The sequence below is a fragment of the Anarrhichthys ocellatus genome, unplaced genomic scaffold, assembly GCF_004355925.1.
Source record: "Anarrhichthys ocellatus isolate YVR2014 unplaced genomic scaffold, GSC_Weel_1.0 scaffold11, whole genome shotgun sequence".
In the NCBI taxonomy this organism is placed as follows: domain Eukaryota; kingdom Metazoa; phylum Chordata; class Actinopteri; order Perciformes; family Anarhichadidae; genus Anarrhichthys; species Anarrhichthys ocellatus.
Window position 1 is genome coordinate 8,486,808 of NW_022280041.1, and position 15,257 is coordinate 8,502,064.

General features: G+C 41.4%; 2 protein-coding genes across 4 annotated transcripts in view; one reads left to right on the top strand and one right to left on the bottom strand.

The window, feature by feature from the left end:
• The window catches only part of LOC116385778 (B-cell scaffold protein with ankyrin repeats), a 40,841-nt gene that overhangs the window by 21,756 nt on the left and 3,828 nt on the right, over window positions 1-15,257 (bottom strand). The window contains exons 2-7 of the mRNA XM_031851495.1: window positions 8,783-9,178; window positions 6,896-7,023; window positions 6,670-6,808; window positions 6,426-6,568; window positions 5,218-5,332; window positions 4,337-4,533 (exon numbers count right to left, since the gene is read on the bottom strand). Coding sequence (XP_031707355.1) covers window positions 4,337-4,533; window positions 5,218-5,332; window positions 6,426-6,568; window positions 6,670-6,808; window positions 6,896-7,023; window positions 8,783-9,178 — 1,118 coding nt within the window. The remainder of the gene's footprint in view (window positions 1-4,336; window positions 4,534-5,217; window positions 5,333-6,425; window positions 6,569-6,669; window positions 6,809-6,895; window positions 7,024-8,782; window positions 9,179-15,257) is intronic.
• The window catches only part of LOC116385780 (serine/threonine-protein phosphatase 2B catalytic subunit alpha isoform), a 60,082-nt gene continuing 57,110 nt past the window's right edge, over window positions 12,286-15,257 (top strand). For all 3 annotated transcript variants that reach the window (XM_031851496.1, XM_031851497.1, XM_031851498.1), the window contains exon 1: window positions 12,286-12,589. In XM_031851496.1, the coding sequence (XP_031707356.1) occupies window positions 12,523-12,589 (67 nt within the window). In that variant the 5' untranslated portion in view covers window positions 12,286-12,522. The remainder of the gene's footprint in view (window positions 12,590-15,257) is intronic.

The following is a 15,257-nucleotide window of genomic DNA, read 5'->3' on the forward strand; positions in this document are numbered from 1 at the left end:
TATATATATGTGTATGTATGTATATATATGTGTATGTATGTGTATATATGTGGATGTATGTATATATATGTGTGTATATGTATATGTGTGTATATGTATATGTGTGTATATGTATATGTCTCATTAGAATATACCGGTATATGCAGGTGACTGCATGAGAAAAATGTTTTTTTGAACATTAATTAAAGTATGTTAACAAAATACAAGGTCCTGAAAATGAGACTGATGTCCCTAAAGCAGCTGCAGAGCTGCATAATACATATATACACGTAAACTTATATGATATATTCTTAGTTCAATAACAATCTCAGTCAGTAATATAAAGAAGAACATATGAGACACAGCTCACTCAATTACAATATTACACCATTCCTACTACTGCAAATCACTGATTGGTTGCCATGAATACATTACTTAACAGTGGAGGTTCATATCGACCCCAACAGGTAGAAGGGACGGGTTAATTACCACCGCAGCGTGAACATTGAATTCTAATAGTTGGATGCTGTGTGAGCACAATGTGGTATTTTCAGAGGTAATTTCTGGACAGGGGAGAGGAATTTATTTACTAACCACGAATGCTGAATCATTTTACAGATGTCTGAAACCGCAGGAGCCCCCCGGGGCATTCCAGACAAATTCACTTTCACCGCCGCAACCCAAGCAGCAGTGCTTCAGACAAAACAGCAGGCATGGTTTTGTTAGAGGGAGAGCAAATCTCAAGTGAATCTAGAGTAAGATAAGGAGCGCAAATCAGGTTTTCAGCAGCTGAAATGGTCAATTCGCAAGCTGGCTCGTCTCGGCTCTCGGTGCCAGCGTGCTGGCTGTCTTTTGACATGGTTGTTTCAGGATAAGAATGTTGGGTTTGTGGCAGATTGTAGAGCGTAACACTTAACCCATCACTTCAGTGACGTGCAGACAAAATCTGCACAACTTATTTTTTGGCTAAGGGAAAATAAGAAGTGGTCAGCTCAGCAGGCAAAGGAACACTTCAAACTTGGTTTACTTTGTACAGTGTTATATTTCTAGTTTTCTTTTAAACCATGTATCCTAGTCGGCCATTATAACAAGACTACAGCCATGCTAGCAGCTCCTTGAGGCTGTACTTATACACAGCTTTGAGCCAAATGTCAATATGCTCACAATGGTAATGCTAACATGCTGGTGTTTAGCAGGTATGGTGTTACCCATGCCCGACTTATTATTTAGCATGCTAATATTTGCTAATTAGCACTGAACTCAAAGCACAGCTGAACCACAAATTGAATGTCAACCCTAATGGTTGCACTAAAGGAAAAGTCAGGGGATCCCCAAACTCAGGATTCATCATCTAGGAACCATGAATGTCTATAATATTTTTGAAACAATCCATTGACCAGATATTTTAGTGGACCGATGGTGCCATTCATGAAGCAACTCTGCTAGCATAGCTGAAGACTCAAAGTGATTGGATAAATGTTTATTTTTCCTGAAGCCCAGTCCTGCGATACACGTCCAACATATAGCTTGATGGATGAAAACTGTTTCTTTTTTTTAGAAAAAGGGATGACTGTATGATTCAAATGACAAACAAATCTGCGAGGTTTTGCTTGTAACACCGAACAAACGTAGCATGCAAAATGGGTTCGGTGGAATCAACAAATCCCTAATTTGTCTATGCTGCATTTGAGTAGAGAGATATGGCACGCAGCCTGTAAACAGTTCTTCTGAGGCTTGCAACTATACAGTTGCAAGCTATTTATCGAGCCCTGCTCTGCTCTGCTCTGTGTGAGAGCACACAGTGGAATCTAGGAGCGCAGAGTCCATCTAAATGCCAAGTGACCCAGTACTAAAATATTAAATAAGGACAATGTGTGTTTGTGTTCGTAATTACGACGAGCGGGCACATTGCAGTCTGTGGACATAAACATCACGGATAGTAACATTTTCTTTATTTATATTCTAGTTATGCTCCCCCTGAATAATTCAGCTTTCCCCTCTGGAGCGGTTCACAGCTAATTAACAAAGAAGTGTGGTGCCAGGGCAGACTCGTGGATCTGATGCAGGGCCTGTGAGTGATTCAGCCTGTGTATGAAGCAGGGGGACCGATCCATCTCTGGCTTTGACAGAGTTCTGCTACACCGATGCCCAAATCACTGATGCAGCGTGGCTTGATTAATTGAAGGTGGGGGAAACACTGCCGATGAGTTAATGAAACTGCCGAGCAAGAACAAAACACCACAACACATACGTCCTCTTATACTTCCTCTGACACGCCACACAATCACAGTATGCATGTTAGTTTGCTGTTGAGATACATTTTAATTACCCTCCAAGGAGACCACAAATCTCAGTTGCTTGTGCATGTCTAATCTATCTGTTATGTTGCATCTATAGGCTTGTTGAAGTCCCATGGGGAGACCTCTGTTTGACTCTCCCCTGTCAGCTCAGCCGACTCGCAGCGAGCACTTTGACTCACTAGAGCAATCTGATCAAACCTCGCACCATCTGCAGTCACTCTCAATTAGCAGCGTTGCTAGGGGGATAAATACATTTGCAACAGCTGTTGGAGTGTCTAAATTTCCCTCGAGGGGCGATACTCTACGTTGATTCTAGACATCAGAGAATGTTAAAAGTTGTCAGTGTTATTAGGGAGGACTGTAGCAGAGATTTTCATATGAATGAATGAGCATGATGCCTGTTACCGATTGACAAGTAGCTGATTCAACTGCTGATACAAGCTTTTTGACGCAAGTATTTTGTTTCAAGTTGTGCAATTTTCGAGTTACTTGTACTTGAAATATTTGAAGTGTAGTATTTCAAATTCACTACCTTTTTTATGACGACAGGTACAGTATAGTTGGAGGAATACGATTGTATGTACAGAACAATCTTCCTGTTCCGATATGAGAGGTCCCGGGACAGAGGATGTCTCATGTGTACAGATTGTAAAGCCCTGAGGTTAATTTTGGGCTATACAAAAATAAATTGAATTGCTTGGTGTCTCATGATGATGAGACTCAAGGAAGTTACTACGCCTGCATGGAGAAGAAATAGTCGGGCACATCTGACAACACCTCAACCTCTAGTCATTTATATTTCAGTTTTTGTATGGATTAAACAAATGAGATATAAACATGTTAAGTTTAATAGTGAGCATTAGTGGTGATGCTTGATGGATTGTGTCTGTGTTTACCTTCAGACAGTTCCAGGCTAGCTGTTTTTACTCTATTCAAAAACATACAGCCAGGAACTGTAAGTGTTCTTTATTTTTTCTGTTAAAGTGAATCATGTTTATGTGAAAATGTTAATTTGCTTCTTGCGTCAAGTGGAGTATTTGCAGGACACACCAGAAATGATCTGGTGTTTTCAGCCTGCCGTCTTTGCTAATGTTACACCACTGGGCACATCATGTCTTTCTTTTAATGATAATGTCCTCACTGCCTAATTAAATTAGCATTGGGGAAAAAACAACAAAAAAACATGATGATCCTAGTGTCCTTCAGAATTATCAAATAAAAGGATGTGCATGCATGCAAAGGATCTATTAAATTTGGATTGCTGCTTTTATGTTTCCCACACAATGAAATGGGAGGTTGAAAAGGAATAGGCTCTTCATATTAACGCGGGGAAATGACAGCCATTACGCAAGAAAATAGTTAGCGGCTGCATTAATTGTCTGAATGTATGCAGACGACCTGCGCTCTGAGCCATTGTGCATGCATGAACAAACGCAGCCTTTCGATTATCTGTGGGGGCGTTCCATTAGGAACCTCACAGGCCAAACAAATTCAGGATGATATGGAGGAGGGGGAGGGGGGGGGGGTGACCATCAATCCACCAACTGTGCCATGAGCTGGATGTATAGACACTAGATAGGAGGGAGTGAGGTCGCACTCTCCCTGCTTTCTGCCTTTCTATCCTCTCCATTCTGTTTATTATTGATAACCACTCGCTCATAGCCCTAACGCTGTGTTTGTGTTAGTAAGAGTGTTCCTGGGCCCTCGCTTTCAGATCAGGTGCATGTGTTGTTTTGCTCAGCTGTCAGCAGGTAACTGAAAACCATAGAATTGCAATTCCAATACTTTAGGTGACATTACATCCAGCCAGCTAGATGATAAATAATGTCATCGGGTGGATGTAATTAGCTCACCGAGCACTGAACATGTGAAGCAGTCATCGGATATTGGCATTTTGAGAAATGGGTTTATTGTATACAGGGTCAATAAAGCCAATATAATAATCACTGGCATGTTGCAAGGACGTGTAACTGGAGCAGAGGTGAAAATTATCCGGACCATAAAAATGAATGAAACCCTATTTGAGAGCTGTGAATAGTTATTATAGAAATAGTTACCAGTGTTTCCTTCAATAAGACGTGAAGCTCTGTATGGCCGTGACTCTTGGCGATCTCACTGGGCGTCTGTCCATGGTGGTTGGCTGTGTGCATCGCTCGCTCAGCACCTGGACACAGCAGGAGCAGGCTGGAGACGCTCTTGAATCCATACCGGGCAGCGAAGTGGAGGAGCGATGGTGCATCTGCATGGTGGAGCTCTGATTATAATAATAAAAAGAAAATCCCCACTCACCACTTCCTTCCGTAACTTGACCCGATACGTGCAATCTAACACAATCGGGAGAGTCGAAGGAAGACAGCTCAGAGGCACTTATTTGTCATGGGGAACATTTCCCTGTGCCTCTTTTTTCTTTTTCTTTTTTTTTTTTGGTTCTTTTTAGCAGAGTTAGGATCAATCTTAGTGGCTGATGAAGCCATCAAACTGCCACATAATGAGCCAAGAAATAATGGAAGGCTTGCTTTTCATGGTGGATAATGTGCATCTTGCAACGGGAACGACGCATTCTAACAGTGACACTTATGTTTAGCCCGCATTGTTGCATAAACACATGCTCGGAGGGAAGGGAGTGAATCCAATTGACATTGTGATGTGGTACAGCATTTTGCATAAATGCTGCGAATGTCTTCTATGGGGCACATCAGTTGATCATCTCTTGGTTCAACATGACATGATACATATTTATAAATCTGCATGTGAAAAGTGTTAGACACAATTATGAACTGTATACTACTGGGTTTTGGGGGTATATCTTGTAACACTGCATTTAAATATTATACAGAATACATAGAGAACAAATCATTTGTGATAATTCCTAAGAGATATTGAGCAGCAGATGTTATTCAATGTAAAGTGTAGAGTAAGCAATCCCACAGTGCTGTACCTCTTCCAGGTGTGTTTTCACAATGCAGTCCCTGAAATCCTCCGCCGGGCATGCCCACCAACAACATGGAGGACAACTTCTGGTCCAGCTTCTCCACAGAGGATTCCTGAAGAGCCTGGAATCCAGAGAGACGGACAGTTCACAAGCTGGACACATCTTGAAATAATTTGAGGCAAGGCAAGTCAGCACAAGCAAATTAGCAACTAAAAGTCCAACAAAAGCAGCATTTAAAACAATGGATATAGTCTATAGAGGCACAATAAAGATGCCAAGTTGAACATAACCAAATGCATCAGAGTCCATTTGTGTCGGTCCAGATGTTTTGTTTGAAATACTCTTGGCAAATTCTTCTTTTGGCAATGCTCAAGTTTGCCTCTTCAGCAAAACAGACCTAATCGAATCAAGTGCTCATGGCAGCGGGAAGGCCGAAACCTGCTCTCTCTTCATTTCCAGAGAGGAGACGGGGAAACAGTGGCGCACATACACATCAGCAGAAATATGCAGATTCAATTCATTTTCGGTTTTTCTGCGTCTTTCCAACGACTCGAAGGGGATCGATTATCGGCAGTGACGATTGACTAATTTCCTGTAACTGTGTTGCATAACGATGAGTCGCTAAGTAACATTCACAATGCCTTGGAAAATTTGCTTTTATTAAAGTGGGCGGGGAGAATAGAACAGCATTCCAATGCGTTTCCTAAATCAATGATTGATGGAGGTATTTGAATATATTTGCAAGTGTTGGAGGTTTAAAGTTTGAGGTATCTCCACTGCTTGTACAAACAACAGAGTCGTGTAATATTAAGTTTACTTCCTTTTTACAGAAAGTAACATACAAACAAAGTTTAGAAATATTAATGTTCATCTTCATTACAGCATTACCATTGAAAGGTTTGGCCGTGTTGCCAACTGCAGTTGGCTGTTCTCCAGACTATGATTTCATACACAGAAAAAAAATAAACCCCGACTACCTTCTATTAAAGTGCTACTCCATTTAGTACTGCACTGCCATAAAGAAGTCGTGGGACTGGCAAACACACTGAAGAGAGATCAAAATCAAAAGACCCGATGACCTGACTTTTTGTCCCTGGCATGGGTCAAACTCGAAAAACACTATCCTACATTTCCCATAGTGCAACTCAATAGCGTGCGTTTGTTAGCCTGCCTGGTAAATGCCCACATTTGAAACAGCCCTTTAATGACTTTACCTGACACATGAAATCAACAGGGTCTGCTGCCCTCGCCAGAAGGGAGGTTATTTCCTCCATGTTGCTGTAGTACTGCAGCTGTGCCTTGCTCAGTGGCACCCCGCTGCTATACACGGTCACGCTTACATTTCCTGCTGGAAAATCTGCAATAGAAAACATACAGATACTGTACACGGGCTGGGCTTAACTTAATATTTCATTGTATAGTATTTTAATCATACAACTCATTGTTATTTTTGTTCACCTGGTGCATTGACACACAGGATCCGCTCATTCCAGCACGCAGGCTTCACCCTCAGCGTCTGATTCTCACCAGTGAACTCGACCTCAGCGTCGCTGCCAGCCGACTCATTTTTCAGCAGAATGAACACTTCCGTAGAGCTCTGCCAAAGAGACAGCACAGTGAACTGCAATGCAGTAAATGTTGAGGACTCTTTACGAAAAAAAAAAATACTGGCTGAGTGTCTCACCCTGCATGGAACTCTGGAGGGAACGACCACAATGTTGGATTTGACACTTGACTGCATTTGTTCCGCCTTTTGCTCTGATCCTAATTGTTGACGCGTCAAGGGGTTGACATTTGCCGCCGCTAACACACCTACAAAAGATGGGACATTTACTGTAACATCAGTGATGTCTACTAAATGTGTTCCAGATACCATAAGCCAGCCAGGAGTGTTTTTAGCCATGCAAGTAACGTGGCTATAGGGATGGCAATGTTGGCCAAACTGAACTATCTTGCCAACTAAAAGATGCGTCGCCATGAAATTTGACATATATGATCCTCAGAGGATGAATCCTATACCGACTTTGGTGATCCTCTGACGTTTCCTTTGGCACCACTGTGAGGTTATCGTTAATGAGTGAATTGTCCCAACAACTACTATAATGTAATCACTTGGCAATTACTGAGCTATCTAGCCCCATTATCAAGTCAAACTTTCAATGGTTTATAACTAAACACCTGCAAAACTAATGATATTCCCATCAGCCTCCATTGTACTTTGTGATTAACAGAGCCACTAACATGGCTGTGTAGAATATTTGTCATGTTATTTACAATCGAACTAGGTTGAATTACACTAAATCGAAAACACTCTGGTATATATGATGAAAAGTGACATTTTAAGTCATGCAAATAGAAATAGGAAAGGTCTCCTAATTTCCAACACTGTTGATTTAGCTTTTCAGTCATGAAGTGCCCTTTATTCACCAGTTTACACTGGAACTTGTCAAACACCCACATATCTGTTGCATGTGCTAACAAACAAACAGCATCATCTTGTATGAATAGGGAAGGACTCCTGGCTTAAATATAACCATTTGTGGGATCCTGGCCTGGAGCCCTTCACTGTATCAGTGCAATGAAGTGATGCAGAGTGCACTTGAATTTGCATTGCTCACAAAGAGTGTAGTCAGTGTAGCCGAAGAGGAAAGATTATTTGCATCATATGATGCGCACACACCTGTCGAAATACAACCCCCAATTCTCTGCTTTATGATTTTATACAAATATTGCAATTAGGAAAAACAAGGAAGGAGGCAGAGGATAATTGACGGGGCAGATGAGGACATGCTAGAGATACACACAGAGTCACAAAAGACGTCTCCGTGGCTGGTGCCTTAAAAAATATTGGATGTCAATCTTTAAGCACACACAATTCACAGGAAGAAAAAAAAAAAGTCAGTAAACAGGTTTCCAAGCTGCTGCTCAGCCAGTCTCACAAATAATGAGCATTCTTTCCCCCTCGCATTTATGGCAGGGGAACGGCGAGGCCATGTGAAGGAAGGGTATTCTGAAGAGGGTGATTGTGTTCTGGGTTTGCAGACTGGGATATGCACGCTTTGACTAAATTGCAATCTGTTTTAAAACTGTCGCGCATTAAGATATTTCTGGCCACTATTCATTGATTCATATTACTATAAATGATCAGATGATGAGAGTTTTTTGATTAGAGTTTCCGTGGATAAAATAATTATTTTGAAAACTGCAGCATCCGAATTGGAGTGACACTTCTTAGGTTGAAATATATTGACTATAAGCACAAGACATTTTTGTGAGGAAACTGAGGTGGGCATGCATACCTCACTGGCTTCTGAAATAAGGTCGGGGACTTCCAGGGGCTTTGATTTCACTATTAATCAATTCTGCAGAATTCTTGAGAGTTGGAATATTGTGAAAGAGCATGTATTTTGCACTTTTGCCTTCCTTTCTGTAGTGCAGCTAATATTAAAATAATATCTTAAACCAGAATCTTCTCACATGGGGCTCAAGACAAAATGTTATCAACAGGTGGTCAGTGATATTTGAGGTTTCACGAAAAGAAAAAAAAAACTTTTTGGTGCAAATTCCCTACCTTTTCCCACAATATCAGTCACAATGGTCAGGTACTCATGAGCATCTTGTTCACTGGAGATCTGCAGGCATTCGTCGCCGTTCAGGGGCACCAGCTCCAGCAGTGGGGTCAGACACTCCACCCCACACAGCAGCACCACCACATGAGCTGCAGGACGCAATACACGGGCCAGGAAGAAGCGCCGCTTCTGGCACAGACCCTCCAGCATTCCCTTGGAGAGGACCAGGAGCTTGCAGGTGTACTGGACCAGCCTGAGGAAGTCTTCCCGCTGACTGGACACTGCAGCGATGTCATAGCAGCAGATCCCAGCCTCTGAGATTTGACCAGTGAAGACTGAATGCAGATAAGTTGCCCATTGCTCTGCCTCCATCTCATAGATGATTAACAGCTGCTCAGCTACAAGAGAAAGTGTTTAAGTATTCTATGGAATAAAACATCCCCCCCTACCTTATATACACATTTAGGCTGCGTGAGCTATATCTATAGTAAAAGAGTCTCCAAACTTCTGCAACTGACCCACATAGTGGAAAAATATCTTTGCATTTACTCTGTTTAGCATATTGAAATGTAACGTACACGTTTGTAGAGGATGCATTGAAATGGCTTAACAGTGATCATAAATCTTGCCGTTGATTGTCATTGTCATATACAAAAACAACCAACACTTCAATATTGTTTTGAGATATTTTGTGCCAGTATTGTTGCTCCGAGCATTGCAAACAATCATGAATCAGCAAGACTCGTATATTAAAAGCGACGACTGGTTTTCGTTACCCCAGTAAAAAATGTATTGAGTGAATAAATAATCAACGCAATGGGACTGCTCACCTGTCTGGCTCATGGCTACAGGTCCGTTCGTCTGCAGGTTCAACTTCACAGTGACATGGAAAACAGCACTGCTATTGTCAGGAAGAGCTCAGATAAGAGGGAGTTTCCTGCTACACCAACATGGACAAAGAAATTAGACCATTTTTTTCAGTGAACATAGAGTAGAGACTGTTCTTTGGAATTTGCTCCATTTGATTTACTACAGCACTAGCTCCATGGCAGCAATTCTAAGTAATTACATAATTTAACCAGTAGAATTAAATGTACGTCATCCATGTGTCATATGGGGGCAAAAAGACAACAGGGGATGCACCCAAATGCAGATAGACCCGGGGGAACAGAGGGATGACTCATGGTGACTTTAATAAATGAAAAATGTCCAAAACTTATAGCAGGGGAGTCCTAAATTGTGTAACTAAAAACCCAACGCAAACAAGAACGGGCAAAACAACACAAAACAGGATCATGTAATTCAGACATGTGCACAAGCGATATTAGCAGGAACACTGCAGGGAACAAAGCATGGAGCATAGCAGGGAACGTACCAGGAAGCCCTAGTAGACGAACCAACACAGACACAGGGGAACACAGGGTTTAAAGACACTGGGGAGGTGTCTAGGTGATTAGACACAGGAGGATTCAATCACGGGCGGGCCAGACGATTGCAAAGGAGAGAAAACATACAAAGAAAATTCAAAATAATACTGGAAACAAACTAAATCAAAACCAAGATCGTGACACCATGTGATGGAAAAATTGATTATGTGGTTTGGACATTCAAATTCTTGTCATCCAAGTTTGTTTTTTGCTGTCAACATGTAACTGGTACTAGCACGACCAAACCCAGTACACAAAATGTGTAGTCGTAAAAAGTCAAGATTTTTTTTCCTTTATATATCGTCATGGAATAAAAACTACACAAACCAACAGTGGAAGTAGTCTAAACTGAAATACAAAAAACAAAAGCACACAAAGTTAAGAGAGCCATAACTTTCTATTCAATGAAAGGCCATTACAAGGACATGCAGAGCACGACTATGAGCAGAAAACAGCAAATAATAAACAGAAAAGGTTGCTGCCAAGCAGACAACAGGTAATCAGAAAGAGAAAAACTTGAGTCTCCGACCTGACCGGCATTTAATTAAGTCTACAGAGCCACGGGTGCAAAGCAGACTACTAGAGCCATGACGCTTGTTAAAACTAATGATCTGGTGTGAATGTCTCCACTACAAGCATAAATAAAAAGGCAGTGGGATGTTGTGACCTACTATGCACACACACACACGGTCCATCATTGAGAGAAATGTTAAACTCAGGGCTTCATTAACTGCCTTCACCTGCCAAACAACTGACTCATACCACACCAGTGTCTCACTAATAGCAGTTTGCCACCATTTATTCCCTTTGGGCAGCGGTGGGGTAACTGAAATCCACAACTGCTAAGAAAATGAGCAGGTGAGTGCTGAGGTCTCCTTCAGGCAAATCACCGGTGCCGTGTAGCTGATGACTCACCAATGAAAGGTCGTTCTGTTCCATGCAGATCCACACACGTCTAACTCACTCACATTTTCTGTATGTCTACCATGATCTAACCACAAAGACGGGATCTGTAGGGAATTTGACTGAGCAGAACACTTCCACTGTAGCAGACATTAAAGCCAGCTATTTTTGTATGGAAACATGAAGACAAATAAGTAAATGTCAGGTTAGCCGTGACCTCAAAGAGACATGTTATTATCACTGTAAACAAACAAGACGTGAAGCTGCAACTCTTATCCTGAGGGTGGCACTGGAGGAAAAGTATTCAAGCATCCAAAATAGAAAGATCAACATTTCACTGAAACCATCGGGGTTCATCCTCGGGGAATATGAAAAGAGCAAACTCCATCGAAGTCTGGCCTTCATTTAGTGTTCCAGATATCTTTCTAATGTTATTGTCGTTGACTAAAAAGTGGGGCAAAATTAAAATTATGCAGATGAGATTCATTTTTCCTACGGAAGCCCGATTCAGCCAGTAAAAGAAGAAAAGAAAGATGAATATAAAAATAAATACAACTTTACTCACTATCTCATCATTTTGACAGTTTATCTCAAAACCTTTTTGCCTTACTATCTCATACTGTTGTCTGTATACTTTATTAACTTGACTAAGACTATCAACCTTCAAAAAACTGCAGTTGAAAATTAGCCAGTGGGTTAACACTGGCACATTTATAGAAATGTTGATTAATCTATGTTATCTTTACAAATAAAGAAATAAAATAAAGACCATACACGTTTTTACCATTTGTTTTGTTTTTTACTTTTTTTTCCTCTTTCAGGTGGAAACAAGCTTCTGTACTGAGAATGTATGTCTCGGGTCCAAATACGTGTTTAATAGATAGATCCTTTGTTGTGCTAAATCTAATATATTATCTGCTTTTGTGAAGTGATCACTATTTCTTTTTTGTATCTGTTCATCAAAGTATTTATTGTGCACACCCAGCCACAAATGTGTATCATAAGTTATGCATACCAGTTATTCATAAGAGACCAGATTGACACAGAAACAGTCTTAATAAAAGTGAATGGACATGAAGAGTTGCAGCCTTGCCGCTCTCCGCCAATAGAAGGAGTCGCTGTGAGTCGGGGGCGGGTCCTGTGGGTTAGCACTTTAGACTGCGCACTGCGCTCATACAACTTGATACAGAGTAACAGTAAATCAGACGGAGCAGCTCCTCCAGCACCAGCAGTGAAATTGTAACCCTGTTGCAAGTATTTTTGGCCGCTGATAGGACCGAGTGAGATCACTGCGGTCTCTTTTTCTCGGATAGACTCGACAGTTGTTCGGCAAAAGAGTAACGCAGGGACCTTTTTATTTTTCTTCTTCTTCTCCCAGTCTCATTTCTGCTGTATCTCAATATTATACCACAATGGAAATGTCCGAAAACAAGCCGAATGATGAACCGAAGTTATCTACGACGGACAGGGTGGTGAAATGTAAGTGTATTTTGTTCATGCCACGCTGAAAACGAGACGCTATACCCACGGCTCTGGCTCTCTGACCAGCGGTGGAAGAATTCACGGTCGCAGCAGCAGCAAAAATTGTTTGCTGTGCTATGGAGGAAGAAGGGTGTTAGCCGAGCTATGACAGCAGCAGTAAACTAGGAAGTGAGGGCAACTCCAGTGTGCAGACCAGAGTGGCGAATTCTTCCAGAAATGTTGTCACATTTGTCTGTACATGCACTGTTCTCATTAGCAGCAGCTGTGCCAGATGCATGACCATTCGCTTCATATACACAGTGCACAGCTTTACAGTATGCATGCAGATATTGCACAACCAGTGCATTCTATCCGAGGGCGATTTTCCCTCATTTTGCATGCAGCACCAAGCATAGTTTCACCAAGGCTCTATTTTTCTTCTTCTTCACCATTGCATAATACTACTTGATGTCGCCTGTGTTTTTGAGGGTGTCCATCGTGTGTGCCTTTTAGTGTTCATGCCATATGGGGAGGTGCTTCCCTGCCTTCTGTGCATTTTTACAGGTCTGACATTCCACCTTTGCAGTCTACCATAAAAATGCAATAAAGATCACTATCAAGTCGACCTGCCTCTCGGAGCAATGCAGCCTGCCCAGTTTCATGTCAGTTGACATCTTCTGTTGACTTATTAAAATTGCAGCATCGAAGCCAATTTCTGTGAATATGAGCGCCTAAATGTCGTTGAAAGTGAGATTTCTCTCATTGGAAGACTAACTCAAAAAGCCCCTTTTTTCCCCCTCAGCATCGAGATGACAGAATGTGTTTTTATTTGTGGCCGTGCTGGTTGTGCTCCAGCACTAGTTGCAACCATTATCCTCTCCAGCTTCCAGCACATCACAACCGGCGTGTGCACAAAGGCACAGTCGGGATTCGTTAAGTCATTGTTTATTTTATTTTTTTCAAGGGTTCAACCGCTTGAAATGATCGGATCATCGGTGAGCATTAAACGTTAAAAGATTTTTCTGGTTGAGAAAGGATGGAAAGGCAACGCTACAGTGTTCAAAAGACCATGACTGGAGTCATTGACTATATTAAAAGACGAGCCTGAGCTCCCTTAGCAAATATAGTTCCACTGATTGCTTCCTTTAGGCTGAGCTTTGTGCCATTTGGGAAAAAAAGTTCAACGAAATGATGACTGCGACGAGGTCTTTTCGGTACAGGGATAACCCGTGGTGTTTTTTGGCTATACATTCCCGCTCAGAAAATGGGGTTGGACGTTAAAAGGGAACTCACGGCATGTCTTGGGTGCTTTTTGTGATGAATATTTCAAGAGATCATCCCCCCCTACCAGTCTCTACCAACTTGAAGGCTAATGAAAAATAGATACAAGTACGGGTCTTTTTTTTGAAGAGATTTAACATGATCAGTGGGGATACTTGGCCTGGTCGCGTTACGCAGATCTGAAGCTCCTTTTCGCCGAGGAGATGCCAACATATTGCAACGTCTCAACACTGTGTTTTCCCTTCTCTGCTTGGCAGAAGGTCTGCTTTGGTCTTAAATCGGGTTAAAAGACATTGATTGGTCTTTTTTTTTTTTTTTTGGAGGGGCTGTCGGAATCTAACCGATTGAGCCCCGTTTTCCTTCGAGCTCACTCTTCAACCAGATGATCGGCAAAGTAATTCCGCTCATTATTCATCCAAGTTTGGAGAAGTCGGTGTTTTGGTAATGCATCAGTATTATGACAACACTGACGCTGGCTGTGTACAAAGCAGCTCTCCAAAATAACTGCAGGCTATAGGTGTGAAGTAATTTGTTTTCAGCTGCCTTGGTTTGCCCCGCTACGAGGTGTCAGTCCAACTTATCATAAGTGCTTTGCATCCACCTGTTCTCCAAAAGGCATTATCATAATGCTCCTGAGAGCCGCTGCCGCATGCATAGTAATTACTCATCAGAGTTTAATCAACTGAAGCAGGAGAAGTTGCGTCATTTGCGTCGTGTTTTCGTACCAGACCGGAAGAACCTGAATTATATGAGCAATCTTTCCACCGTTACGTTTTAATGAGCGCCATTGCTTCTAAGTTAAGTCAGTTGTTTGATATTTGTTGTTAGTATAGAATTATATCGATATGGTATGTTTTTTTTCCTTGTTTTAAATGCTGCATTACAGTTTAATGATTTAAATTTCTGAACTTACCAGACTGTTCTTGCTGCTATTATTTGCCTTTACCCACTTAGTCGTTATACCTACTTTCCTCATGATTAATTATCAAACACCTCACTGTGTAAATATTTTGTGAAAGCACCAATGGTCAACCCTACAATATCGGCGCAATATCAATATCTGGTCCAAAATATCGTGATATTAGATTTTCTCCATATTGCCCAGCCCTATCGAACATGCTTAGTTTAATATCATAGAGTAGGAAAACTAAATATTCACATGAGAGAACCTGAAACCAAGGAATCTGTTGGCACTTTTACGTTTCAACTCAAATGAACCATTATCACGCACTATTCTTTGAACTTTTTAAAAATCTACATCAGCATTTGCAGCGACTACAGTTCTTTTTTGAATGTATAAATAATTACTGCCAATTAACTTCGATTTTGAATGTGGAAACAAAAGTATGCTCTGCATTTGAGTAGCGAATGAAAGTTTGCACCCGAGCGACCCTCGGTTAGATAT